Source organism: Felis catus, chromosome B3, assembly GCF_018350175.1.
Source record: "Felis catus isolate Fca126 chromosome B3, F.catus_Fca126_mat1.0, whole genome shotgun sequence".
Lineage (NCBI taxonomy): Eukaryota > Metazoa > Chordata > Mammalia > Carnivora > Felidae > Felis > Felis catus.
Genome location: NC_058373.1, coordinates 18,586,638 through 18,613,338, shown reverse-complemented (window position 1 = coordinate 18,613,338; position 26,701 = coordinate 18,586,638). Strand labels below are relative to the sequence as shown.

Below are 26,701 nucleotides of genomic sequence, written 5' to 3'. Positions count from 1 at the left end.
AATCGGTAATATTTGTGTGTGAATTTTATAAACTGCGATATGAAGATCCAGGCGATAGCAAGCGAGTGAGGCGGTCAGGACATCTCTGTGAGAAATGAGTGATGTTCCCCCTAGAAGGGAAGAGGCACTGAGGAGCCAGCCAGTGGAAGTCAGTCTGGCATTTGGGAGGCACAGAAAGAGGAGGTTTCTGGTGGGTGATGGGGGAGGGGACACAGTGAGAGACCGTGGCAGCTGGCCGACCTCACAGTCTGGTACACCAGGGCATGGAGAGTGGACTTCGCTGCAGGCACGACCGGAAGCTACTTGTAGGGGTTTAAGCAGAAGAGTGGCATGTGCTGATTTGTGTTTTTTAAAACCCCCCCTTGGGGCGCTGGGTGGCTCAGTCGCTTAAGCCTCTGACTCTTGATTTCTGCTCAGGTCATGGTCTCGCAGTTTGTGAGATCGAGCCCTGCATTGGGCTCTGTGTGCTGACAGTGCAGAGCCTGCCTGGGATTCTCTCTCTCCCTCTCTCTACCCACCCACCCCCGCCCCGCTCATTCTTGCTGTCTCAAAATAAATAAACATTAAAAAAAACAAAACAAAAAACCCTCGGCCTGACTCTTATCCCAGGAACTGGAGTCCTGCCCCAGGCTCTGTGTCCCCAGCAAACCGCTCATGTGCACGGGTGCACGCGGAGGGAGAGACCTCTGCCAGGCTGGGTCTTTCCGCCAGCAGCAGGCTGCAGAGTGGTCCTCTGGACCTGGCTTTTGTCAGTTTTTCAAATGTGCTGAAGTGCCTTCTTATGTATGTATCTCGGGTTTCCCGCGGTTGGGGGTGGTAACGACACAGGAGCAGGAATATTTTCAAGAACAAATTGCCGGCGGAAGCAGGTGGCGCTGACAGCAGAAACCCTGGGTTTGGGCAGCCAGATTGGAAAATGGGGCCCCTCGACGGAGCTTTGGTTGTTTTTAGCTTCCTTAACAACCATGGAGTGAGATGAAAACCTGCGGTGTTCCAGGCAAGCTCTGTTTGGAGGAAAAATGACATCAATTTCACCCCATTACCATGTGAAACAGACAGGAAGCCTCTCTCTGGTGCCCAGAGAAACTGTCACAGTGTTAGAGCACTCCCCGGTCCTCACACGCCAGCAGTCATCCCTGAGAAGCCACTGGGGGGATTGTAAACTGCAGGTGGCCGGGCCCACCCCCAGGGTCTCTGGCTCAGTGGCTCTGGGGTGGGCTTCAGAATGCATTTCCAACAAATGCCCAGGTGCTGCTGCTTCAGGGACCCCACTCAGAGGCACTGTGCTAGAGAAAGAGTTCTTTACTACATGGGGGTCTGAATGGGCACCCAATGTGATGGAGGGTGTCAGCCGCGGTCCCTGTCTGTCCTTGGGGAGGCTCCAGGTAGCACAGGTAGGTGGTGCTCTTATGAAACCCCTGCATTGGCCCTTCAACAGCTCCTCTCCGTGTGTCCCCATCACCTGCTTCTTCTCTGGCCCTGTCTGCCCCTCCCTGCCTGTGTCCCCAAGTCGCCCAGGCAGGAGAGCTGCATCGTGGTGCTGGCAGTGGGTCTACCCGGCTTGGCCCCCAGGCTGCCAAGGAAATGTGACAAATGCAGTCAGGGCTCTGAACACTTGCCAGGACGCAGCCAGAGCTGGACGCTGGAGACAGAATTTCCAGACGATTGGCGGTGCTGTTTCTTTGCCCAACCAGGTGTCTCCCTAAACATCGTATGGCTGTCGCCTCCAGGACTTCTCCTGAGCTTGAATTTCCATGGGGAAAAAAAAGACGAGGAGACTTCGTTACATGTCTTTGGGGCCTGCTGCTTTGTGTTTGTGGCTGCCATCAGATTTTCGTCTGGCTCTCCTGGCTTGGCTCTGGGTCTCCACGGAGATCCTGTGCTCCGCTGAGCTCTGTGGGAACATGGTACGGTGCCCACCAGGTGACGAGGTGCTCTAGCTGTGGTCAGGCTCCCAGATCTGTTTTCCTGGATGTGAGTACCCTAGGCACACGTCAAGGAGAAATGCCTGCCTTCGGTCTTGCTAGAGAATGTCGCTAGGGCATGAAGTTTCTTCCAAAAAAATTAATTAAATTCCAATTGTGGTAAAAAACATACTAAATTTACCATCTTAGCCACTTAAAAAAATTTTTTTTAAGTTTAGTTGGAAGAGAGAGAGAGAGAGAGAGAGAGAGAGAGACAGACAGACAGACTGGGGGAGGTACAGAGAGCGGGAGACACAGAATCGGAAGCAGGCTTCAGGCTCTGAGCTGTCAGCACAGAGCGGGATGTGAGGCTCCAGCCCATCAACCAGGAGATCATGACCTGAGCCTGAGATGGGATGCTCAGATGACTGAGCCACCCAGGTGCCCCCCCATCTTAGCCATTTTTAAGTATACAGTTCAGTATTGTTAAGTATATTTACACTGTGCAACCAAATCTCTAGAACTTTGTCATCTTGCAAAATTGAAACTCTGTACATGAAGCAGTTCCCATCTCTCACCCCTTCCTCCCAGACCCTGAAGTATGAAGGTTTTTCTTCCCCTCTGTCTCACATCCTTTTTACCCCATGGGAAGCGACTGAGACTTTGGGGCTCATGGTTGTACAGGATGCACAGAACTGTCATCAGCCCAGCAAGGAGGAGATGGAACGTTCTGGAGAGGCAGATTGTTCCTATGGTTTTGCTGTCCTGAAATTTGCACTATTTCATGCAGATTCTTTATGCCTCCTTTATGTGCTGTGTCTCAGTACTGTTGAGAAGTGCTTTACTGTGTCATTCCTTTAAACCTTCTTTAAACAATATCTTTTAACATCTTTGGCTGGGGTTGACATTTTAGGTGATGAGTAGATTGCACCTTGAAGCCCTGTGCAACTTGCATTTTCTCCCTCAGAACTTCAGGGTTTCATTCTTACTATTTTTTTTTTTTCATGTTTTGAATTGAGGTTTTCCAGTTTGGGCCCAATCCTACTGCTGAATATTTCTGGAAAAATTTGAATTGCAGCCATTGGGTGGTTCTCAAAATATCAAAACAAGGAAAAAGTTATGTGTTTTCCCCTTCTTCACCCAGGTTTGGGGATAGGTAATTAAGACATGACTTCAGAATTGGCCTACAGATGGCCCAGTGTGAAAAAAAAAGAAAAAAAAAAAAAAGAAAAAAACTGCTATTTTGTTCTTGAGGGGAAAAAATGGGGGGTGGGGATTAAGAACAAAACAACTAAACGTGTTCTGTTTTTCCTTGTGGGAAAGAATATTAAATTACACAAAGATTTTATTTTGCTTTAATAATAGTTTTCAAAGAGTAAGATCTAAGCAATGAGACAGCTAATTCCTTTGTCACACAGATGCTCAAACATCATGCGTGCCTGGCTTCTGACGTTTGTATGCCAGACGCTGTGTCCAGCTTCATGTGGCTTGAATTAACGGTGACTGCCCTGTCTGCTCTGGTGCTTGCTTTATGTTGCCACCGATGTACCAAGGAACACAGTACCAGCTGGAGAAAGTTCTAATGTCCCTGCTGCAAAATTCTGCCTCCTAGATTGTGTCTGTCAGAAAGAAAACAAAGTAGCATATTCAAAACCATGTGAAATAAGAGAAAAAGAAAAACTGTATGCTCTCACTTATATGTGGGATCTAAGAAGACTGAACTCCTAGATACAGAGGAAGCGATGGCTGGTTGCCAGAGAAGGGGGTGGGCAGTGGGCAAAGTGCACTTTTTAAAGGCTCTCCTCCCTGTTCTCTCTATATCTTAAACACCTACATGATCTACCCCTGGGGCACCCCCTACCTCCTGCTTTGTCCATGTTACAGGAAAGGGACCCACGGATCCTCACATTCAGTGGGCTTTTCCCATCCAGGTCAACTTTGATTCCTCTGCCTTGTTTGAGATTTCTTATCTCTCTTCCCCTTGAAACGCTTTCCTTTGATTTTTTTTTGATATTGAGGTCTTTATAATTAGGTTCTACCAACAAGAGGTGCAAAACTGAGGGACAAATCCTCTTTTATTGCTGTGCCTCTATCTCCATGACGTGCCGTGGTTGGAATGAGGACTTTAGGGAATAAAGAAGCAATATGGTCTTATTGGCTGGACAAGCCTGGATATGAATTGGGGTCATTGTTGACTGACTGGGGGTATTGAGCAGGTGGTGTTATCTTGGTGAGCTGAGGGTGGTGGAGATAATGTCAAAGAGAAAAAACTTGATGGGTTGTGATGAGGGTTAGAGATGACACAGGCTGGCACATGGCAGATGGCTACAGGCATTGACCTCCCCCCTCCCCTACATGAAGGTCCCTTTCAACCTCCTGCATAAAAGCCAAGAATGGGAGTTTTGAGTTTTCTATCAGAATCGTCTAAATATCCATTCCTCCTTTCAGAATCTGCTGTCCTATATCTTTTTAACAACTGATTTCCAATCAACAGTGTGCCTTTCCCTCCACATCCTCATCAACACTTGTTATTTCTTGTCTTTTTGATACTCATCATTCTGACAGGTGTAAAGTCATATGTCATTGTGGTTTTGATTTCCCCTGATTGAGCATCTTTTCGTGTGTCTGTTGGCCATCCATATGTCTTCTTTGAAAAAATGTCTGTTCACATCATGTGCCCCTTGGATTATTTGTGGTTTTTTGGCATTCTGACTGATTATGATTAACTGAAGTCCATAGTTTATTCAGACGTCATTAGTTTTTATCTAACATCTTTTCTCTGTCCCAGGATCCCATCCAGGATACTGCTGTATTTTTGTTAATTTTTATATTTACACCACATTTCTTTTTTCTCTCTTGACAGGTGTACAATATGTTTCAGCACCAGAGCCTTGGAAGTAAAGTGAACATCCAAGTTACCAAGCTTGTCCTGCTACGACAACGGCCTGTAAGTCCCCAGGGGTGCCCTTTAGAGTGTGCAGATGGTGCAACCGGTCTTGAAGTTTCCTGCTTGCTGTTGAGAGCTCAGGAGGTTGTCAGTCTCCTCTGTGGTCCCTGGCTTTGCAGATGGCAACAGCATGCCCTGGGCCAGGGCCTGGGGATGTCCAGAGCAGGGAGGGCAGGCACTGTGACTCGAAGCTTGGTGTGCACATAATCTGCTTGGAATCTCGAGGGAGCCCTGAGCAGTGGACCTGTGCACATCCTCCCTCCACCCCTAGCACATCTCACATGTGCAATCTGGATGGGGAGGTCTTTGGAAGCCCTCTGGAGCTTCCAAATTTGGATTCACTGTAGAGTTGTTTTCTGTTCTTTCAGTTGAGTGCATTCCCACGTGATAACGTCGCCTTGCAGAGGCAGGCAATGAATTTGATAATGGGAGACTAATGCTTGGTTGGGTACACTGTTCAGTTTGCCAAAAAAAAAAAAAAAAAAAAAAGAATAATAACATGGTCTTCATTTGAACTTACAAATAAGGCCCTGGTGGCCTCTCTCTGGGTCTCTGCATCTTCCATCTTCCTACCGGCATTAGGTTTGTATCTGGAGGAAGCACATCATCGAATGACATCCCAACAAGCAGCTGTCTCCACACTATATTCTGAACATGAACTCAGGCTTCCCTGGGTGTTTGCTTCTTTAACTGCCCTCCCCCACCCCTGATTTACTTTAGGCCAAATTGTCCATCGGGCACCATGGTGAGCGGTCCCTGGAGAGCTTCTGTCACTGGCAGAATGAGGAATATGGAGGAGCCCGATACCTCGGCAACAATCAGGTTCCAGGAGGGAAGGACGATACGCCCCCTGTGGATGCTGCTGTGTTTGTGACCAGGTACAGCTGGATTTGGTCTGTAGCTGGAAATGTGATGGGAAAAAGACATTTCCCTCTTTGGAGGGGAATAGAGGGCTATTTGCTAGGAATTCAGGCTTGGAAATCAGACCTGGGGCTGCCTCTCTGAGCCTCAGTTTCCTCATCAGTAAAATGGGGATAAATGATAGTACCTACCTCTGAGTTATGAGGATTCAGTGAATGTGGGAAAATGCTTTTCTTTTATTTTTTTTAAATGTTTATTTAATTGAGAGAGAAAGAGAAAGAGAGAAAACGCTAGTGGGGGAGAGCAGAGAGAGAGAGAGAGAGAGAGAGAGAGAGAGAGGGAGACAGAAAATTCAAAGCAGGCTCTGCAATATCAGTGCAAAGCCTGATGTGGGGCTTGAATTCACAAACCACAAGATCATGACCTCAGCTGAAGTTGGACACTGAACCAACTGAGCCACCCAGGCATCCCTGGGAAGGGTTTTTCACAGTGCCTCGCCCAGAGTAAGGGCATGATAAATGTTAGCCATAATTTCTGCTATTGCTATTATTAGTATAAAAGTACTGAAATCCTGATTACCCAGGAGTCCCAAGCAATTCATCTATTACCTCTCCCCTGCACCAAATATAATGTTCACTGGGAAAAAGCTAACTCGTGTTTGAGGCTGCCTCCAAACTGGCTTAAACACACTATTATGGGGGCCGCGGATACCCCGAGTTCCTGTAGGAGGAGGTCCACGTCCGCACACGTGTGCTGTGCGCAACCCCATCCACGGGACCCTCTCAGGACAACAGCAGTGGGCAGAGATGCCTGGGGAATTCACATGGCGGTTCTACTTGAAGTAGGGAGCTGAGCTTCTTTCTAGACTACAGAGGTGGACTTTTCCAGACTGAGAGGGAAACCAGGGGCCAGCAGTGGACAACAGAAACCAGGGACAGCCTTGTTTCCACATAGGCGGCAGCAATGTTATCTTAGTCTGCCAGGGCTGCAGTAACAAATTACCACCAACTGGGTGTGTCAAAACAACAGAAATTTAGTCTTTCACCGTTTGGGGGGCCAGAAGTCCAGGATCAAGGTGTGGGCAGGGCTGTGCTCTCTCGGAAGCTCTAGGCAAGGATCTTTCCTTCTTCCTGACTTCCAGTGGTTGCCTGCAGTCTGGCATTTTTGCCTTGTAGATGCATCATTCCAAACCTCACCCTTGGAATGCTAAACTTCCAAGGTCACTACTTTGAAAGTGGTTTGTATCAAAACTATATAAAATGTACAGGTTCTGATGTTCATGAGAACTTTCCCCATGTAGTGTCTTCCCTGAAGTCTCATTGCTTGGCTGGGTCAAGAAAGCACAGGCAAGTGGTCTTGGTTTGGGAAGAGTAGCCACTGCTCCCCTCCCCTTTTTTGTCTAGAGGCAATAATAAATGTCACTGAAATCGGTGTTGACAAAGCTTCTGGATGAGCTCTTGCACAAAATGCCATCTGCAGACGTGAATGCACCCTCAGCCTGAGAAGGCTGCCAGTTAGGCTTTCTGGCTTTCTTTTCTTTTTCCTGCTTCCAACAAGCCTATTTACTATATTGGAAATATTTGGTATAAACATGTTGGTTTTCCACATCTCACACCCATCAGGATGGCTGCTACCAAAAACAAACACAATAACAAGTGTTGGCAAGGATGTGGAGACATGGGAACCCTTCCTTGAGCACTCCTGGTGGGGCTGTAAAATGGTGTGGCTGCTGTGGAAAACAGTATGGAGGCTCCTCAAAATACTAAATACAGAATTACCGTATGATCCAGCAATCCTGCTTCTGAGTATATACCCAAAAGCATTGAAAGGAGGGTTTCAAAGAGCTATTTGTGTACCTATGTTCCTAGCAGCATGACTCATAATAGCTAAAAAGTGGAAGCTGCCCAGGTTTCTTTCGATGGATGAGTAAACAAAATGTGGTCCATCCATGCAACGGAACATTGTTCAGCCTTACGAAGGAAGTATGTCTTGTCACATGCGACAGCATGGATGAACCTGGAGGACATTAGGCTAAGTGAAATACACCAGTCATAAAAAGACCAATGTCGTATGATTCTATTTACATGAGACACCTAGAACAGTTAAATTCCTAGACACAGAGTGTAGAGCTGGAGACAGGAAGGAATAGGAAGCTAGTGTTTAATGGATATAGTTTCAGTTTTGCAAGACGAAAAGAGTTCTGGAGATTAGTTGCACAGCATTATAAATGCATTCAACATCACTGAACTGTACACTTGAAAAACGTTTTAAGAGAGTAAATTTTATGTTCTGTGTAATCACAATAAAACAGTTTACAATTTTTTTTCTGGTTAAGCACCTGGGGGGGCCGGGGGTGGTGGTCCTGAATGCATGGGGGTGGTTCTGAGTATGGGTGCTGGGGAGGGGGGGATGTCTGGTGGCCCCGAAAAGCAAGGTTCCTTCCGCTGCAGGCAGCACCAATGCAAAGGCATCCTATGTCTCGGTTCCCCGAGGCCAGCTTGGGGCTGGGATTCTCTTTCCCGGTTTCATGCTGACATCTGATGAACTACCTGAGCAGTCGAGGTGCTTCCTCTCACCTGCTTCTGCGGAGCTGCTGGACCGAATCGGCCAGTGCCCAACCCGCTCTGTGGGTCCTCACAGCTGTTAAATGCAAGGCCTCCCAGAAGGACAGGGGAGGCAGCGCCAGAGTCGGGGCTGGGAGCCGAGTTGGCTGCGAGGCATTGTTTAATAATTAGAGGCCGAGAGCTGCAGTTCCTAGGTTGGGATAATAACGGGCTGATGTTTTCACATGGAAATTGGGTGCGAGACAGCAGCTGCTCTTGAGAAACAGCCCCTTCCTCCTGGAGTAATCTGAGCTGAGGGTCTAATCACAGCTTGCACAGGCCAGGAGGTGTTTGGGGGCCAGTGTCCCCCAGTCCTGGGACTGAGACTGGCTAATGCAAGGGTTTCTTCTCTGCCCCCGCCCCCTTATGCGCTGTGGCTGAGCCCTAGAGTGCATTCTCCTGGACATCCACCAGCCCTACAGATGGCCAGCCGCAGAGATGTGAGCATGACATCATGTCCAGCAAAAGCTGCTGAGCCAGAAGCCACAGAAGCTGGCTTTCTGGCAGCTGTGGTCATGTCTTGGGCTAGAAAACACCTCTGAGTGAACTGAGTCTGGGACCATGTGGGACCCACACAGAGGACTGGGGTCCAGGAGGCTTCAGCACCTGGCACAGCTTTACCTTTGGCCATGCATCTCCCTCAGGAAGCCATGAAAATAGGATTTCCCCCCAAACCCAGCTCTGTGCTTCTGGGAAGCACCTGGAGCAAACATGCAGGGCCAGCTTGGAGCTCAACCACAGGTACACCTCCTGCCATCCCTGAACCTCCCCCTCCATGTAACTCTATCCCACTCCCCGGGAATCGTCTTCTCTTCAGACTCTGACCAAGAGGGTTTCTGGCTGGCTTTGCTCATGGTGAGGGTTCAGTGAGTATCTGTGGAGCATCACGTTACATTTTCCTGGGGTTTCCAAACCAGGAAGCTTGCTGGGCACGTTGAAAGTGGTCTGTAAATGTATGTCTGCCAATAATAAAGGAGCCACTATTTATTAAGCCCCAACTGTATGCCAAGGCAATCGGTTATGCACAGGATTAGCTACATAAATGGTGGGGCCCAGTGCAGAAGGAAAATGCGGGACCCCACATGACAAAGACTTTCAAGATGGTGATAGCAGAACAGTAAAAACCATGTTGCAGGACGGGAAGCTTGTGAGCACACAGGCACGAAGCACACCAGGTCACAGAGGTCCACACAGCCTTCCTTCTCTTGAGGAACAAGCGGTGGAAAGGGAATGGACTAGAGACTGTAGAGTTGCGTTGGGACCTCACTTGAATCCTACAGCCCCTGAAAGTGGGTTTGGCATGAATTTGCGGTGGGAGCACCTGAATATGAAGCTGCCCCTGCAGCAACATGGCTTGTGTTTTCTCTTCTGAGAAACAACCTTGGCAGGAAGGAGAAAGAAGAGTCAAATTTTGGCTGACTCTTTTAAGCCAGAATTTTTTTTTTGTTGTTATTACTTTGAGGATGAGAGAGAGAGAGTGTGTGTGTGTGAGCAGGGGAGGGGCAGAGAGGGAGACAGAGAATTGGAAGCAGGCTCCAGGCTCCAAGCTGTCAGCACAGAGCCCAACGTGGGGCTCAAACTCACACACTGTGAGATCATGACCTGAGCCGAGCTGAAGTCAGACACTTAACCGACTGAGCCACCCCCGTGCCCCTCTTAAGCCAGGATTCTAATTGAGCTTGCCTCTGTCCTCTGTGAGCGACTGCATTTCCTCCCACTTCCTCAGGTGATGCAATGGATGATGTTGCAGGGTCCATCATTTGAGATCACCTGTTTCCCTTCAGGGAAGTCATGGGATGAGAGAATACACAATGCTTCTGTCAGCCAACAGCACTGGCTATCCCCAAGATGGCGCCCGTGAAGTGGGCACCATCTTCTTGGTTCTGTTTAGTTCTTGACTGTGAGACTTGTGGTCATGTGTGATTTCTCCTTTTGCCCAGGCTTCAGTTGCTCACTCTGGGAAACCCTGGAACAAGGCATTGGGCCAGCTTGGTTATTTAAATGGAAGGCGTGTCAGATCAAGAATGTTGAGTTGGAGGGGCGCCTGGGTGGCGCAGTCGGTTAAGCGTCCGACTTCAGCCAGGTCACGATCTCGCGGTCCGTGAGTTCGAGCCCCGCGTCGGGCTCTGGGCTGATGGCTCGGAGCCTGGAGCCTGTTTCCGATTCTGTGTCTCCCTCTCTCTCTGCCCCTCCCCCGTTCATGCTCTGTCTCTCTCTGTCCCAAAAATAAATAAACGTTGAAAAAAAAAATTAAAAAAAAAAAAAAAAAAAAAAGAATGTTGAGTTGGAGTCAGATCCATACCAGAGCGGCGAGCATCTATATGTCCCTAATTTTACTTGTTTGTTTTTCTCTCTGCTGCTACTTCTTGCACCTTCTACTGCCTATTACTTAGTCTTTTAAAAGGTCATCTTTTTTTAAAAGTTTTTATTTTAATTCCAGTTAACATGCATTGTTATATTAGTTTTAGATGCACAGTATAGTGATTCAACACTTCCATGCATCACCCTATGCTCATCACAACAAGTGTACTCTTCAATCCCCATCATCTATTTCCCCCCACCCCCCAACTCTGGTAACCATCAGTTTGTTCTCTATAGCTGAGAGTCTGTTTCTTGGTTTGTCTCTCTCTTTTTTCCTATGCTTGTTTGTTTTGTTTCTTAAAATCCACATGTGAGTGGAATCATATGGAATGTGTCTTTCTCTAACTGGCTTATTTCACTTAGCATTATACTCTCTAGCTCCATCTATGTCGTTGCAAATGGCAAGATTTCATTCTCTTTGTGGCCAAATAATAATCCATTTTATGTATATACCACATCTTCTGTATCTATTCATCAACCGATGGACACTTGGGCTGCTTCCATAGCTTGGTTATTGTACATAATGCTGCTGTAAACATAGGGATGCGTGTATCTCTTTGAATTAGTGTTTTTGTATTCTCACTACTGGGCATTTACCCAAAGAATACAAAAACACTCAAAGGTCATCTTTGACAAAAACAAACAAAAACAGACAAACAAGAAACCTCAAGGCTTCCTTTTATGGCTCTTGTGGTTATCCTCTCTCCATTTCCATGAAAGTTCCCTTGGTTTTGGGGTAAGGTTATGAAAAATGTGGGGTTTTTGAAAATTTCCTTTTTCCCTTTATTAAGATTGTTTTAAAATTGATGATAAAAGTAGAAGGGCTTGCTAGGAAAAAATTAGAAACTTGTAGTAAGCAGAACCCACGGGCGCTGCTGACAGGATTGGTCCCCGCTTCTCCTCGATGTCTCCCTGGCCAGTTTCGCGGCCACACCTTCCAAGCTGCCCCAGCCTCTCCCCCAGGCTTGCCGGCTGTCTGGCACATCTGATTTTGTACATCAGGACTCCAAGTGGAATCTGTGGGTCTAAGTAGGCAAGTGGAGTCTTTGACAAGCTTCAGGTGAGCCTGAAGCAAAGCCAGAGTCAGGAACGCACAGACTTTTCTCTGTTTCCAGGGGATCCCACACAGCACTGAGAGGCATCAGGCACGGGTTACACTTTGGAGACAGATGCAACAGAACACACTGCACACTGGATTGGGATTGACATGGAGGGAGAAGGAGAGATGACCATACAAAGTTAGGTTGGGAGAGTACCACATGGCCTTCTCTGTCATTGTGCCTTTTGTGAACAAATGGGTCAGATCCTTCCCTGAGAATAGGTTGTGACAGAGGGTAGGAGAAGAATTGAGGACACTGATGCCAGGGGACAGAGTGTCAGAAAGGGGAAAGATGGCCCAACCCAGACCTGCCGTGTTCTTCCGTAACTTGGTTTAGTGTCAACCTTATCCGGCTGGCTTGTCCGGAAGAACTTGGAAAGTGAAATGAGACGTGGCTTCAGAACACACCTTGTAAACCTGAAGGAATTTAAGGGAGTGGGTGCTTTCTCTCAGCCCTCCATGGGCCTCCATGAGAAGATGAGCACGGGGCCCTGGAGGACCAGGCCACTGCTCTTCATGGCCGGTCCCAGGCAGGGCACTGCCCCAACCGCTGGTCTGGTCAGCCCCTAACTGTGGGAACTTTGGGAAAGTATCATGGGAACTCTCTGGTTTGGGAAAAGAAGGGCCCAGACCTGTTGTTTCACACATGAGTGGCTAGAGGCCACAGCGAACCCCTTGTACCTGTGGAACTGGGACTGGACCAGTGTTCTTCCCACACAGCCACACACCTGGGGGATCCTGGGAAGCTTTAAAGGGCATAACTTTCAGACATTACTTTTGTTGTCTTCTCCTGTAAGTGCCATTTGGTCACTTCAGCATCTAAGGCCAGTTGCTGCCCACATCGAGGAGCTTGTGGAGGTCACTACAGTTTGATGATAGTGAATATTAATCGTCTCTGATGCATGATTTGCAAATGTCTGCTTCAAGAACTTTCTCAGCTGTTGGGAGGGAGTCCTCCCAGCAACTGAGTGTTAGGTGGAGTCGTTAAGCTATAAAAGGGGGCTTTATGTGGGGTAACTGGGCCTACAAGGTGGGCACTGTGGATGGGTTACTCTTGACAAGTGGCTAATTGGTGTTCTTCACTATAAGCTGGGCCACCTGAACCAGTAACAGAGTAGGATATGGTTATCGGGCTTCATTGACAGTGTTTTCTTCTCCCATTCTTGGGGGCCACTACATACACCTGACCAGGTCTGTCTTTGTTTTTTTTCAGGACAGATTTCTGCGTACACAAAGATGAACCGTGTGACACCGTTGGTAAGTCTAGAGGCAGAATAATAATAATTTAAGGGGCTGCCGCCCCCCTGTGATAATCTGGAGACTTGGTAAGACTTCTAGTCTGGAGGAACTGTCCTCAGACACACTCTGCCTTTTCTGTTGCCTCTTTTCTTATAAATTAGTTCTTTGACTTTATTTTACTTCATTTTTTTTTTCCTGATAAATGTTGAGGTTGCTCATGGCAGAAGGTGTCCAAACAGATGCTTAATAAGGAAGGTGTGAAAAGTTAAACCATAGAAGGTGTCTCCAGGGGCTGCCTAAAGGTGACTGTGGCTGGGGACACAGTTGGCACTGAGCCTCTTGGTCACTCATGCAGGAGGGGAACCCCCCCCCCCACCACCAAGTTAACACAGTTGTCATGAGACAAAAGCTTACCGTTTACTCTCGTGCATGTGGGTGATCTTTACCAAGTGTCCTACAGGTGACTGTATGGGGGTGAGACACGTCTCCTCTGCCAGTCTGGGCACCAGGCTCGTTTCCTTCTGGTCAAATGGTACTGAGACCAACACGTGGCGCTGACAAGGCACATTTTTCTTCTTCCCCTTCCCTCCCTTCCTCCTTCCTTCTACTTTTGCTTCCTCACTCAGCTTTTTCTTCATTTGCCATTTTTTTTTCCCTTCTATCCCCAGTTGTATCTGGCTTGTTGTTGACATGTTGTAGGTTTCAAACTGGAACCAGTCTTTGAGCATAGGAATAGGGCCCTTGGTTAACAGAGGAAACCGCAAGACGGTTTCCAATTTTGACTCCTGTAGCACTAACCTTTATCCACCAGGAGGTTGAAATATTGTACTGCCAAGAGCAAGATTCTGAACGTGATGTGCTTTGAATTGTAGTAAAACGGTATGGGATTGACAAATATATATTATTGTGGAATTCAAATGTTTAAAAACCTGTGTTTCCTAGGGAGTCCTGGCAGTGGGTAATCCTGAGCCTTTGGGCCACATGAGCTGGGTGACCTTGATCATTTTAAACTAGGTGGCTTAAAAGGCCCTACAAAATCTAGTATGATGGGGGGGTGCCTGGGTGGTTCAGTCTGTTAAGTGTCTGACTTCAGCTCAGGTCATGATCTCACTGTTTGTGAGTTCAGGCCCCTCGTCAGGCTCTCCCTGACAGCTCAGAACCTGGAGCCTGCTTCAGATTCTGGGTCTCCTTCACTCTCTGCCCCTCCCCCACTTGTGTGCACGTACTATTTCTCTATCACTCAAAAATAAATAAATAAACGTTACCAAAAAATCTAGTATGATGATAGCTAGCATTCATGTCACATTTTAGAGTTTTTGAAATGATTTTTTTTATCTTATATTCCACCAGTCCCCTAAACAAATCTGGGAGACAAGTGTCAAAAACTGCCCCACCAATCCATGCTTCATTGTCAGGGGCTGTCTCCATAAAGGAATCGCTATGCAAATGCATCATAAAATCGGCTCCAACAGAGGGATAGCTGACACCCGTCGCAGTCCAGTTGGGGCTTGAGGAAGACCAGTATCCCTTGGCAGAGCCAAAAAAGCATGTACTATCTCAAGGAGTGGCTGCTCCTTCCCAGCATTTGTTCACAAATCAGCTTCTGCACTTCTGCCCAGCAGGGGGTGGGGGTTGAGGCTGCTCCAGACCCCTCCCACTCCCTGTGCTAGCCTCTGAGGAGATACCCGTTGCATTGCCCTTGCCTGAATGTCTTTCCCAGAAGACTCTGTACCAGGCAGAGCCAAGCTCTGCCCTTCACCTGTGTGACCTGGTACAGGGTTTTCAAGTCTTGGTCACCACTGTTGATTGATTGATTGATTGATTGAATGCATGCATACACGCAGATGAAGGAATTGCAGGTTTTCTTTCATATGATTTATAGCTGGCTTTCTTTTGAGTATATAATTTTCACATCAACCATCAATTGTGATTATGTACTCTATTTCAGACCCCCTGTTAAAGAGTGAACAGCTAGTTCTGTCTTCCTTCTTTCTTCTGAACTAGTTCACCTTGCTACTTAAGTCCCATCTGCTAAGGCTATTCTATTGAAGTACCATAGATTGGGCTGCTTAAACAACAGAAATTTGTTGTCTCATGCTTTTAGAGGCTGGAAGTCCAAAATCAACATGTCAGCCCTGTTGGTTTCTCCTTGAAGCTTCTCCCCTTGGTGTGCAGATGGCTGCCTTCTCCCCCATGTCCTTAGCTGGTCTTTCTTGTGTGTGTCTGTGTCCGGACTGCCTCTTTTTTTTTTTTTTTTTTTAACTTAATTATTTATTTTGAGAGAGAGAAAGAGAGAATCTCAAGCAGGCTCCGCCCTGTTAGCACAGAGCCCAGTATGGGTCTCTAACTCATGAACCATGAGACCATGACCTGAGCCAAAACCAAGAGTCAGACACTTAACCAACTGAGCCACCCAGGCGTCCCCTGATCACCTCTTCTTTCACGGATACCAGTCATATTCCATTAGTGCCCCACTCTCATGACCTCATTTAACCTTTGTTACCTTTTAAAAGCCCTGTCTCCCAATATATTTACATTGGGAGTTAGCACTCCAACATAGGAATTTGGGGGAGGGGGGCACAATACAATCCATAGCACTATTCATTTGACACTTTGCATACTGCTGGGGAAATCTTACGTCCTTATGTGACCTCCCAGATGTGTGTGTCTCATTTCCTCCCCAAAGTCTTTTAATTGCATGGACCAGCTGTAATAATTCTTTATGTGACAGCCGGTTAGCTCAGGGCTGAACTAGCCCCGTCTCTTACTTCCTTATTGCATGCTCTTTCCAATACCTCAGTGATTTTCAGCTTTTACAAAGGAAATGAATCCCTTCCTTGAAAACAAAAAAATAGTTACATGGTGCTTTTGTTTTAATGTGTCATAATTTATTTGTACTATTAAGTCAGTTCGTAAGGACAATGGTGAGTCCAGGAAGAGAAAAATTTGAAAGCTGGGGTTATGACAGGCTTCTAGCAGTCTCATTTGGTCTGTTTCTGTGCTTTTTTAACTTTTTATTTTGAAATAATTATAGAATAGCTGAAGGTTGCCAGAGTAATTCAGAGAAGTCTCTTGTACCTATCACCCCACTTCCTCCCATGGTTACATCTTATGTAACCGTAGTGTTATTTCCAAAACCAGGAAATTGATTGGCACAATGCAATGAGCTAGACTGCTAATTCTACTCAGATTTCACAGGGTTTTTGCATGAACCCATTTTGGGGTATGTTTTTACATATGGTTCTGTGACATTTTATCCCATATGTAGATATTCATCCAACCCCCGGGAGAGTCAGGAGCAGAACCAGTCCATCACCTCCAAGCAACTCCCTTGGGCTGCTCCTGTAGAATCTCCCTTCCTCCCTCCCTGCCTCCCTCCCTTTCTCTAACCCCTGGCTACCATGTATCTGTATTCCATCTCTGTAGTTTTGTCATTCCAGCATCCAATTTATTTTTGTATTTTGTTTTGATTCCACGGAATGGAAAAAATAATCTGAATCACATAGATATGTGGTTGCCAGTGCTAAGAGATTTTGAACAGCTGCCTTCAAATTTCAGGATCCAGCTCTACCAGGAGGGCTGTGCCCTGGGTTCTGCAGAAAATGAGATAATGTGGTACCTTGAGAAACTTAGGAAAGCTTGGGAATCGCCAGTGTTTTATAACTTGGCATATTACAGTGTTTTCTTGTGTGTGTGCTTTCTTGTTTTGATTAGGGTATAACTGACATATGGGAAAGGGTGCAAATCTTGGTGAAATTTTAAGTTATGCCTATGTGCTTTTGTATTTATTGAAATAGTTTTAAAGCTGCATTTTGAATTCTATTTTAACCTATTTTTAAATGGTGGTAAAATGTATATAACATAAAACTTATACCTAAAATCTTAACCATTTTTAAGTGTGTGTTTCAGTGACATTAAGTACGTCCACACTGTTGTGTGATCATATGTATGTAGTCTCAAAACCACTACTCAGATTAAGGTATGGAATGTCATCTGACCCCTTCAAAGGTTCCCTCCTATCCCCTCCCAGCCACTATCCCTCCAAAAGTAACTTACCGTTGTAAATGTTTTATTACTGTCCCGTAAAGTAGCTTAAAATAGATTTAAAAGTTAAATTTGAACGATCCATTTGGAGAATCTCTGAGGTAGTTAGTAGAATTTGGGGTTCTGTTAAAAATACTTCCCCTCAGAAAAAAAGGGGGGGGCACCTGGGTGGCTCAATTGGTTAAGCATCTGACTTCAGCTCAGGTCATGATCTCACAGCTCATGGGTTCGAGCCCCGTATTAGGCTCTGTGCTGACAGCTCAGAGCCTGGAGCCTGCTTCGGATTCTGTTTCCCCCTCTCTTTGCCCCTCCCCTGCTCACACTCTGTCTCTCTCTCTTCAAAAATAAACATAAAAAGAAAATTTAAAAATACTTCCCCTCTACATTGTTCCACCTGCATTAGCCCATTTCAGCAGACCAGGACCCTGATTGCAAGGAGCAAGCAAAAAGGGCGTTTATCAGAAAGGGGCTGCCATGACGGTGGCAGATCTGGTGGGAACACAGCACCCTAGGCAGCCCTGGCAGGTGAGGCCATAGACACCATGTAGAGGTCAGTGTTGGGGCCTGCAGGGAATGGCCTCCATCTGTCTGCACAGCCAGTTGTTTTTCACCAGCTCCCAGGCCTGCCCTAGGTCACCTGCGCGGGATATGAGGGGGGCTCTGGCTCTTTGGGCTTGCGCAGGGGGGGCTATACTGCTTCCCACAACAATGCATGGAAAGTGGTTCTCCATGGGGCGGGGGGGGGGGGGTGGTCTGCATGCTTTAGCCAGGAGGAGGGATGGATGCTGGACATTCCAGAACCACCAATGTTCACTACTCCTTTCAGTAAAGATTGAAATATGAGAGACCAGCATATCTGCAGCTTACTGTCTGTGCACATCACAAGGGTCCTACTAACAGAGGCAAGGGGAGCTTCCCTGGCCCTAACCAAGGTGGTCCCGACCCTTGAGGGGGCTCGCCAAGATCTACCACACTGGATAGGGATTTGCCTACACAGACTGAGTGAACATGATTTTAAAACCATCATACCTTATGGACCCTCCCTCCCAGCTCTGGAAGGAAAAGGGATGGCACCATAGAGGTTCTGCTGATCTCTACCTTGGAGGAGGACACACACAAGAAGAGACAACTCAAGGCAGGAGGATCTGGAAAAACAGCTTCATCCCTAAGAGAAGTAACTGTCGCCCTCACTGGTGGTGGGGGGTGCTTACTTTGCACATTACAGACCTTGCCTTTGTGGGGGTTAGGGGTGGGCTTTTCCTTTGTTGAATTGGTTCACCCTGAGCCATTGGCTTTGCTGCTGAGGAAAATGCTGCCCTAGGTGAGAAGGGGTGAGGAGTGCTCAGGAGTGTGAAAAGGCAAGACCTCTGGAAGCCTTTGTTGGCCGTTCACACTCCCACATTCCTCTTCCCAACACATATCTCTGCAGCCTGGATGACCAGACAGATTTCGGTTCCATGGCATTTGTCCTGCTCCCACATTTAGCTGTAAACTGAGCTGTGGTGAATTTTTTTTTTTTTTTTGATAGCCACCTTATTCAAGCTTCACTAATTTAATTACTGGGATTTATATTTTTCCTTGTTTGCCTTCATTTTTTTAATTAATGGAAAAGCCTCCTTTACCCGTGCCACTGCCAAGTCAAGGGATGTGATAATCCTGCACAAAGGACAATGGAAATAAATGTTTGGTGGCCTCGTGAAGTGTTTCACACACAAGGCCAGGGAGATGCTGCTGAGGGGCTCCAAGATGGGTCCATGCCCTGGGGCCCTGCTGCTCTGCACTGAGGGTCCCATAGCTATCCCTGAACTTGGGAGGAAGGAGCCCTTCCCTATGTGGCCCACAGCACTGGTGCTGAACTCCCTGATAGGTGTGGGCAGCCCAGTGGGGACTTCATGGATATGGCCACTGACCTCCACATAACAGGTCTGTCAATGAGGGAGGAAAGGCAGAAAGGAGCATCACCCACCAGGATGAAGGTTTGGGGGAATGATATTTCTGCTTTGGAGGTCTATTTCAATCCAACCTACACAGGGCCACGGAAGGAAGATGTGCTGGGGAACCAGTGAGAGACGAGGGAGGGTGGGGCTAGTGTCCTAACACTGCACCTGTTGGGTTTTTATTAAGTGCATCAAGGAGTTCATCAAGCTCTGAACTATGTCATGTCTAAGTAGGGCTTAGGCAACTGGTGCTGTGGCTGAAAAAAGTACGTAGATCCCCCCTGCCCTCTTTTGTGGAATTTCCTTCAGAGTGCACATTCATTTTTATGTGTTTTCATGGTAGTGTTAAGTCTTCATTCTGTGAGGGTGTGTTTGAATTGTAGAGATGTCAAGGTTCTGTTTGCTGAATGAGGCTGGAAAATTTGTTTGGGATAAAAATACAAAAGTTTTACTCATTAGACTTGAGCTTTGGGTTTCTTTGTTTCTGGGAGCTTTCCTATGGGTTTGTTTGCTTTATTTTGTTATTCCTTATGACCTTACAGAAGTTAGGGTTCCATTTTGCCACAAAATTGTTTGTCAGAAGTAGTCTCAGATGATTGCCTCTGATTACCCCATTGAATGAATAAGTTCTTATGTGTTTTCCTTATAACCCCACCCCATGCTGGGCACATGTTGCTTCAGTGTCAGGCTTACCCACACTGTGTCCTTTGTGTCTACTCTGAGAGGCTTACAGAGGAGAAAGCATACCATTCAATGACATGTTAGTTGTCCCAAATCAGATGACCTTAGGTCTTCGGCAAATTCATCTGTTTTTTAGAAGTTATATTGGTATTTATAGTTAGGCTCTTGACCATGATATGTGACTTTTTAGAGGTTTTAGGAAAGGTTTCAATTTTGGAAATCAAATATGCATGCATCTAGCAATCAGGGATTCAGACTGTTTGGACAAGTGCTGCCTTCCTCATCATACAAAAAAAAAAAAATAGTCCATCCCTGTAAGAGGGTTAGGAAAGTTGCATTTTGTTAATGTTAGAGCTTTGCTCCCCACAAATTCAGCTTGGATTTCTCAGCTAATAGAGTTTCTGGGAAAGCTAAATAGTATATACTTCAGTAAGCTGGCTTCTTCTCTCACTCATTCAGCTTTAAATGTAGGCATAGATTGTTTTCTCAAAAATGACAACTAAGTTGTGTCTGGATGTTGGAGAGGGTCTTCTAAAAGACTTTCCTAAGAGCCACCATGCCTAAAGAGAACAGAAGCGGATAAGAACGGGGTGGCCCTGGGGAGTTTCCTGCCTGTTTACCTCTGCACAGCTATCCTGTGGTGTGACTTGAAAATAGTATCTGGGAGAATAAAAAGGTGAATGAATGTGTGTGTGTGTGTGTGTGTGTGTGTGTGTGTGTGTGCGCGCGCGCGCGTGCACGCACACACACACACACACGTGTGCACATACATGCCTTGAAACACATGCCTAACTACACACATGTATGGCAGAAGTGCATAGTGTGTGTGCATACTTCCTGTATATTGAAGTCTGGAGGGGCTTCCTGTGTGCCCACAAAATTCTGTGAGTTCCCTAGAAGGGAGTCGCCCCAAGAAGGCCTGCCTGCCCTGGCGATAACACAAGAACCCAGGGCGGGAGCTTTCTGTTTGGGACTTGGCGGGAAGTCCACACGGAAACCAGTTGCCCCAGGGGACCGAATTCAACTTTTCTTCTTCCTTGTGCCAGGGTCATGTTCAAGGTTACATAATGGCTGAAATTTTAAAATGGTGAAAATACATGGGTCTGTTTTGCATGGGGTAGGCTTCTGCCAGCCCTTTGGAGATCGCAACTCTATTTATTTTGGAACTACACAGAGACCAACAAAACACGTAGCCATGGTTGATTGCCTTTGGGGCTGGAAATCAACAGGGCTGAACAGGAAAAAAACCTGGCCCCTGCAGGGTTTCCAGCTGTGGCCCTTCAAATGTAGGCTTTGGAATCCTCTTCTATGTTCAGCTCAGAAAGTGTGTACCTTGTGTCCTTCCCCAAGACTGCTGATTAGCCCCTTCCCAGGTTCTGTGCTCAGGTGGCTTGAAGGGGATTCTGAAACAGATGCCCTTCCAGTGACCTTTCACCTGCACATAATGTCAGTAACATTGGTGTCAGGCCACAGTCTGCCACTCTATTTATCACGGGCCTTGGCATGATATGGGCAGAGGCTGGCTGTCTCCATTGCTCCCTCTGTGTCTCCATTTCTCATGGCCAGAGGAGTGCTTTATGATTAGCTTGGCATGAAGTGGGATGCTTCATCTCATTATGGTACTGCTCTTCCTCCAGTCATGCAATTCTCAGTCCCAACCCTTTATTAACTTTGTGAGAAACAATAACAACAAAAACCCTCTCTGAATGGGGGCCGGGGCAGGGAAGAAGGACAGGGAGTAGAATCATAAACAGGAAACGAGGTCTTTGTGAGATGCCTTTTGTGTGATTGTGAATCCTTGAACATTCTTGGAGCCTGTATGCCTCCTGCTCGTTGAAAGCCTCAGGAGTGAGCAGGAGGTGAGGAGATCAGCTTTATGTCTGCAGTAGGTCCAGTGAGAACAAAGAATGGGAGAAGAGCTCCCACTGCTGCTTTCTTTACAGTGTGACCCTTGTGGTGGTCTCTTATATCACCCAAAAAAGTCCCACCATCTTCACAGTGAGCACTGAACCATCCTCAGGGACCATGGTTGGCTTAGTGTGGTGGTCTAAGCATTGGCCCTGTAGCTAGACCTGGGTTCGAGTCCTGCCTCCACCAGTGTCCTTGCATGAGTCATCTAAAATCTCCAGCTCTGTTTTCTCATCTGTAAAATGGGAATAATAATGCCCAGGGTTATTCTCAAGGTTAAACAAGATGATTGATCCCACTCATTAGGATGGCTGTTGCCCAAAAGAACCCCAGAAAATAGCAAGTTATGGTGAAGATGTGGAGGAACAGGAGCCCTTGTATAGTGCTAGAGGGAACGTATGGTTTATCTGCTATGGAAAACAGTATGGCAGTTCCTCAAAAAATAAAAATATCATCTAGGAATTCCTTTTCTAGGTATATACCCAAAAGAAATGGGACTTGAATAGTTATTTGTATGTCCATATTCATAGCAGCATTATTCACAAAGAAGCAATTCAGGGTATCCTTTGAACAATGAACAGATAAACAGATAAATAATGAACAGATACACACACACACACACACACACACACACACACACACGGGAATTACTCAGCCTTAAAAGCAAAGGGTTTTCTGAAATATGCTATAATGTGGATAAAACTTGAAGACATTAGGCTAAATGAAATAAGCCTGTCACAAAAAGACAAATAATGTATGTTCCACTTATGTGAGGTTCCTAGAGTCATCAAAATCCCAGAGACCATGTAGGATGGTAGTTGCCAGGCATTCAAGAGGAGGAAGGGTGAAGAGTTAGTGTTTGATGAGTGTAGAGTTTCAGTTTGGGAAGATGGAAAAGCTCTGAAGATGGATGGTAGTGACAGTTGCAAGACAGTGTTTGTTACACAGCAATGTGAGTGTCTTTAAAGCTATTGAACTGTACACTTAAAAATGGTTAAAATGGTAAATTTCATGTTATATATACTTTATCACAATTTTTTTAAGTGACATGGCCAAAAGAGCTAAGTTATGAATTTTATTCACTCCCCCTTCTTAAAGATTTCTTCTGAGAAAAATTAATCAGGATGGGAGAAGTACAATTCCCAGAGAAGGAGGTTCTTGTGCTTTCCTCCCTGGGAGGCCGAGTGGGAGGTGATGAGATAGAAGAGGATGAGACTCTAGGTGGGGGGAAGAATGAAGAGACGAGAGAGAATTCTGAGCAGCATTGCTAGGGGGTTGAATTGTAGTGCCTTCATTAATATTCTTAGAGAGATGCAAGTAGAGGTTAGGAGGCCTTTTGCAAGTTTCTTGGTTGCTAGGTATGCTTCTTTGGCTTAGATTCTAGGGTCAGATTGGACCATGCAGGCTCTGAGACTTAGTGAAGTTACTGCTGATATTTTTGGCCCATGGGGCCATCGTTGTCTGTACCTGGCATTAAAGTCCTCACTTTATAGTTGAGTCAAGAATTCACTTTTCAGTGACTGCTCAACTGTTGGACTCATGGTATACAGAGCTGGGGTTGGTCACATTCAAGCCATGTGGTCAGTGCTCAGAATTAACCACAGGGTAGAATGTGTGTGACCTTCCAGAGGCAGAACTACAATTTGGGGAAGAATGTTTGTGTGTTGCTTGTATATTTCAGGTAGTTTACCAGAATCCTGTGGCCTTTGTGGGCTCTTAAATGGAAGGACCCCCAATTCTCCTGTATGAAGTTGAAAGTTGGCTCTGAGGTTTCTAGCTCACTTTCTATAAATATGAAGCTTAACACTTAGGAGTGCTTCAGAACAGGAAGAAGAGATTATGTCAGGCCAGCCTGTTGGTCTGTTCTGTTGCACAGATACCAGATCTGGGCCTGGATGTTATCTAGGGTTTGGATTCAAACAACCTTTATAATTACTGGCATGGACAACTTGGATCAGAAATTCCTGACAAGCGCTGTTGTGTGGGGGAGGGGGGGGTTTCCACTGATACATTGGAAAGGCTAGGTCCTGGCTAGGAAGGGGCTAAGTCTTGATTAGGAAGGGACTGAGCCATGGTTGGGAAGGGGCTGAGCCATGGTTAGGGAGGGCTGAGTCCTTATTAGGAAGGGCTGAGTCCCAGTCAGGAGGGACTGAGTCATGGTTAGGAAGGGGCTGAGTCCTAGTTGGGAAGGGGTTGAGTCCTGGTTGGGAAGGGACTGAGTCCTTATTAGGAAGGGCTGAGTCATGGTTAGGAAGGAGCTGAGTCCTGGTTGGGAAGGGGCTGAGTCCTAGTTAGGAGGGACTGAATCATGGTTAGGAAGGGACTGAGTCCTGGTCAGGAAGGGACTGAGTCCTGGTTAGGAGGGACTGAATCCTGGTTAGGAGGGGACTTGAGTCCTGGTTAGGAAGAGCTGAATCATGGTTAGGGAGAGCTAAGTCTTGGTTAGGAAGCCACTGAATTTTGGTTAAGACATGTTGCTGACACGGTCCAGGGTGTTATGGAAAGACTGCTAGCTGATATCCACACATATTTTTTCTCTCTGAGTGATTAAATTTCCCTGCCTTCCTAACAATAGGTGTGGCTAAATGACTGCCTTGTCCAGTGGGAAGGAGAGTAGAAATGATTTCTAGGCCTGGCCCTTACAAATCTCTCTGAATAGTATTGGAGGTTCTTTCTCCATTGGATGACTGGCAAAGGTTCCCCAGGGAGCTGCAGCCATGGACCCTAACACATTGGATGCTATGTGAGTGAGAAGTAAAATGTGTGTAGACTCTGAAATTTGACATCTTGTCTGCTACTGCGCTTACCTCTAATGACCAAAAATGCCAGAGTCTGAGTACATATAAGACTCTGTCCTTGAGGTACTTGGCAGTCCCGATACAGTGAGGACTTCTGCTCTGGGGCACTGACAGGACAGCAGCACCGTCTCCACGTTCAGGCTGGAAGGAACAAATCTGGCAGGTGTCCCATGGGGTGTGGGGAGGACAAGAGACAGAGCCCAGAACCTTGAGCATTCTTCCCACGAAGAATTAAAAAGCAGTCTTGGAGTTGGAGGGGAGGAAAACCTATTTTTCTTCTACCAGTCTTAGGTGTCTTGGCTGGGTGCCTGTCAATTTGACTGACAGAGGGTAAACTAATAAGAGAAAAGCAGACAAGTTTATTAACACATGCAATGCACATGGGAGCATTGTGCAGTAATGGGTAACTCCAAGGGTAGTTAGAACTCAGGCTTATCTAGCATCTTAAAAAAAAAAAAAAAAAAAAAAAAAAACAAATACAGTTTTAGAGAAGTGACCAGACAGAGGCAAAGGACTTTGGGTTTCTGTAGTGACAAGTCTTAGGAAGACCTATGGTCGATAAGGGCTGGTTTAAGCCTGTGTTGATATATAGATTCCTCTGGTGCCATCTCTGGGCTGATAAGGTTCTAGGGTTATCTCTGGTGATTAACTTCTATGGAAAGGAGAAGGAGGCACCTTTATAAATGCATGTTCTGCTTTTAGGCAAATGGGGGAAGGACAGAGATTTTCTTGTAACTGCTTCATAATTGCCTTCATTCAAAATAATCCTTATGCCCAAATGGCACATTTTGGGGTGGTGTATTCTACGACCCCTCAGACTTCACCATGATCTTTGGGGAAATTCCTTCCCTTGTAGAAGGTATTGAGGGCAGAGAAGGGAAGAGAATTGCAAAGATTGCTGTTCCTTGAGATCAGTACTGAGGGCCAGGGAGCCCATCAGTGTTGAACAACTCCTATCTCTTGAGGTGGTCTAAGTGTGGATCAGCAGTTTCCCAGCTTTGATCAAGAGTCCAGAACCAGTCTTGGGCTGGAAGTGGAACCCAGAGCCCCTCACGTGTCTGGAAGGCAGCAGGTGGGCATTGAGAGGAGTCCTGTAACAACTGGACCACCCCGTGTGAGGGGAGCAGATTCACTGATGAACCAGCATGACCTAGGGCTTTAGGGTTAGGGCATGCTGTGACTGAGGGCGAAGAGAGATGTCCAGTGATGGTTTTAACCTGGAGACCACCTCCTCCTTCACTAGCCAGGGGCCTGGGAGCCAATCCTGAGGATAGGGCATATTTCCCCAGAGGGTTTACTGTCTCCTGCCCTGAAGGTAGTAAGGCCCTGATGGATGAGATTCACATTAGATTTCTTTGTCAAGTTGAGTAAATAGTGGTGTTGTGTCCTTGTCCATCCTCTTCCTGGCCACATTGGCGTTCTCTCTGCAGTGCCCTGGTCCTCAGTCCGGTAGCACCAGGCAGGTCAAGGAACCTAGCATCTCAGTAGACATCCACATGTGGACAAGATGGCAGCCTCTGTGGTCCTAGAGCACTTCTTTGGGGCTCCCTTCTCCAGGGCTGGAGAGGGTCCCTCTTCTTTGCTCATGTCCACAAATGGTAGCCTCTTCTAGCTCTTTATGCCCTCTTCCATCTCCTGTTGGTCAAGGGCATTGTCTTCACCAGCTTGGGCTGCTGTAGCAAAATACCATAGACTGGGAAGCTTAAATACAGACCTTTGTTTTTCACAGTTCTGGAGGCTGGAAAGTCCCAGATCAAGGTGTTGGCCAATTCTGTGTCTGGTGAGGTCCAGCTTCCCAGCTTGCAGATGACCTCTGTGTCCTCACTAGTGGAGAGTGAGCCAGTGAGCCTGGTCTCTCTTCCTCTTCTTACAAAGACACTCATCCCCTCATGTGGGCTCCACCCCCGTGACTCATCTAAATCTGATCACCTCCCAAAGGCCCCCACCTCCTAAAGCCATCCCACTGGGAGTTAGGGCTTCAGTAAATGGGAAGGGGGGTGCTGCAAGCATGCAGTGCATAGCAGGCAGCAGCAGGCAACAGTTTAGCACCTCACGAGCCTGGGAGTGGTGCCAAGATCCAAGCCTTCTTTGAACTTCCCTTGGAATGTGGAGGAGCTTTGCTTTCAACAGAGCCTTCTGCTGTATCCTCACACCGGACCCTCATGGCCAGATGGCGTCCATGCTGCTGCTCATCCTGTCATCTGGTGGTGACAGAGCTGCAACTAGGAGAGCAGCTACCGTTTGTTGGGAACTTGGGCATCAGAGACTTCATGCTTTTATTTTTTATTTTCTTAAGATGTTTATTTATTTACTTTTGAC

At 46.7% G+C, this 26,701-nt stretch overlaps 1 protein-coding gene across 6 annotated transcripts in view; it reads left to right on the top strand.

Moving 5' to 3' along the window:
* The window catches only part of ADAMTS17 (ADAM metallopeptidase with thrombospondin type 1 motif 17), a 346,632-nt gene that overhangs the window by 70,272 nt on the left and 249,659 nt on the right, over window positions 1-26,701 (top strand). For all 6 annotated transcript variants that reach the window (XM_023254981.2, XM_023254979.2, XM_023254980.2 and 3 more), the window contains exons 5-7: window positions 4,768-4,851; window positions 5,572-5,729; window positions 12,989-13,032. In XM_023254981.2, the coding sequence (XP_023110749.1) occupies window positions 4,768-4,851; window positions 5,572-5,729; window positions 12,989-13,032 (286 nt within the window). The remainder of the gene's footprint in view (window positions 1-4,767; window positions 4,852-5,571; window positions 5,730-12,988; window positions 13,033-26,701) is intronic.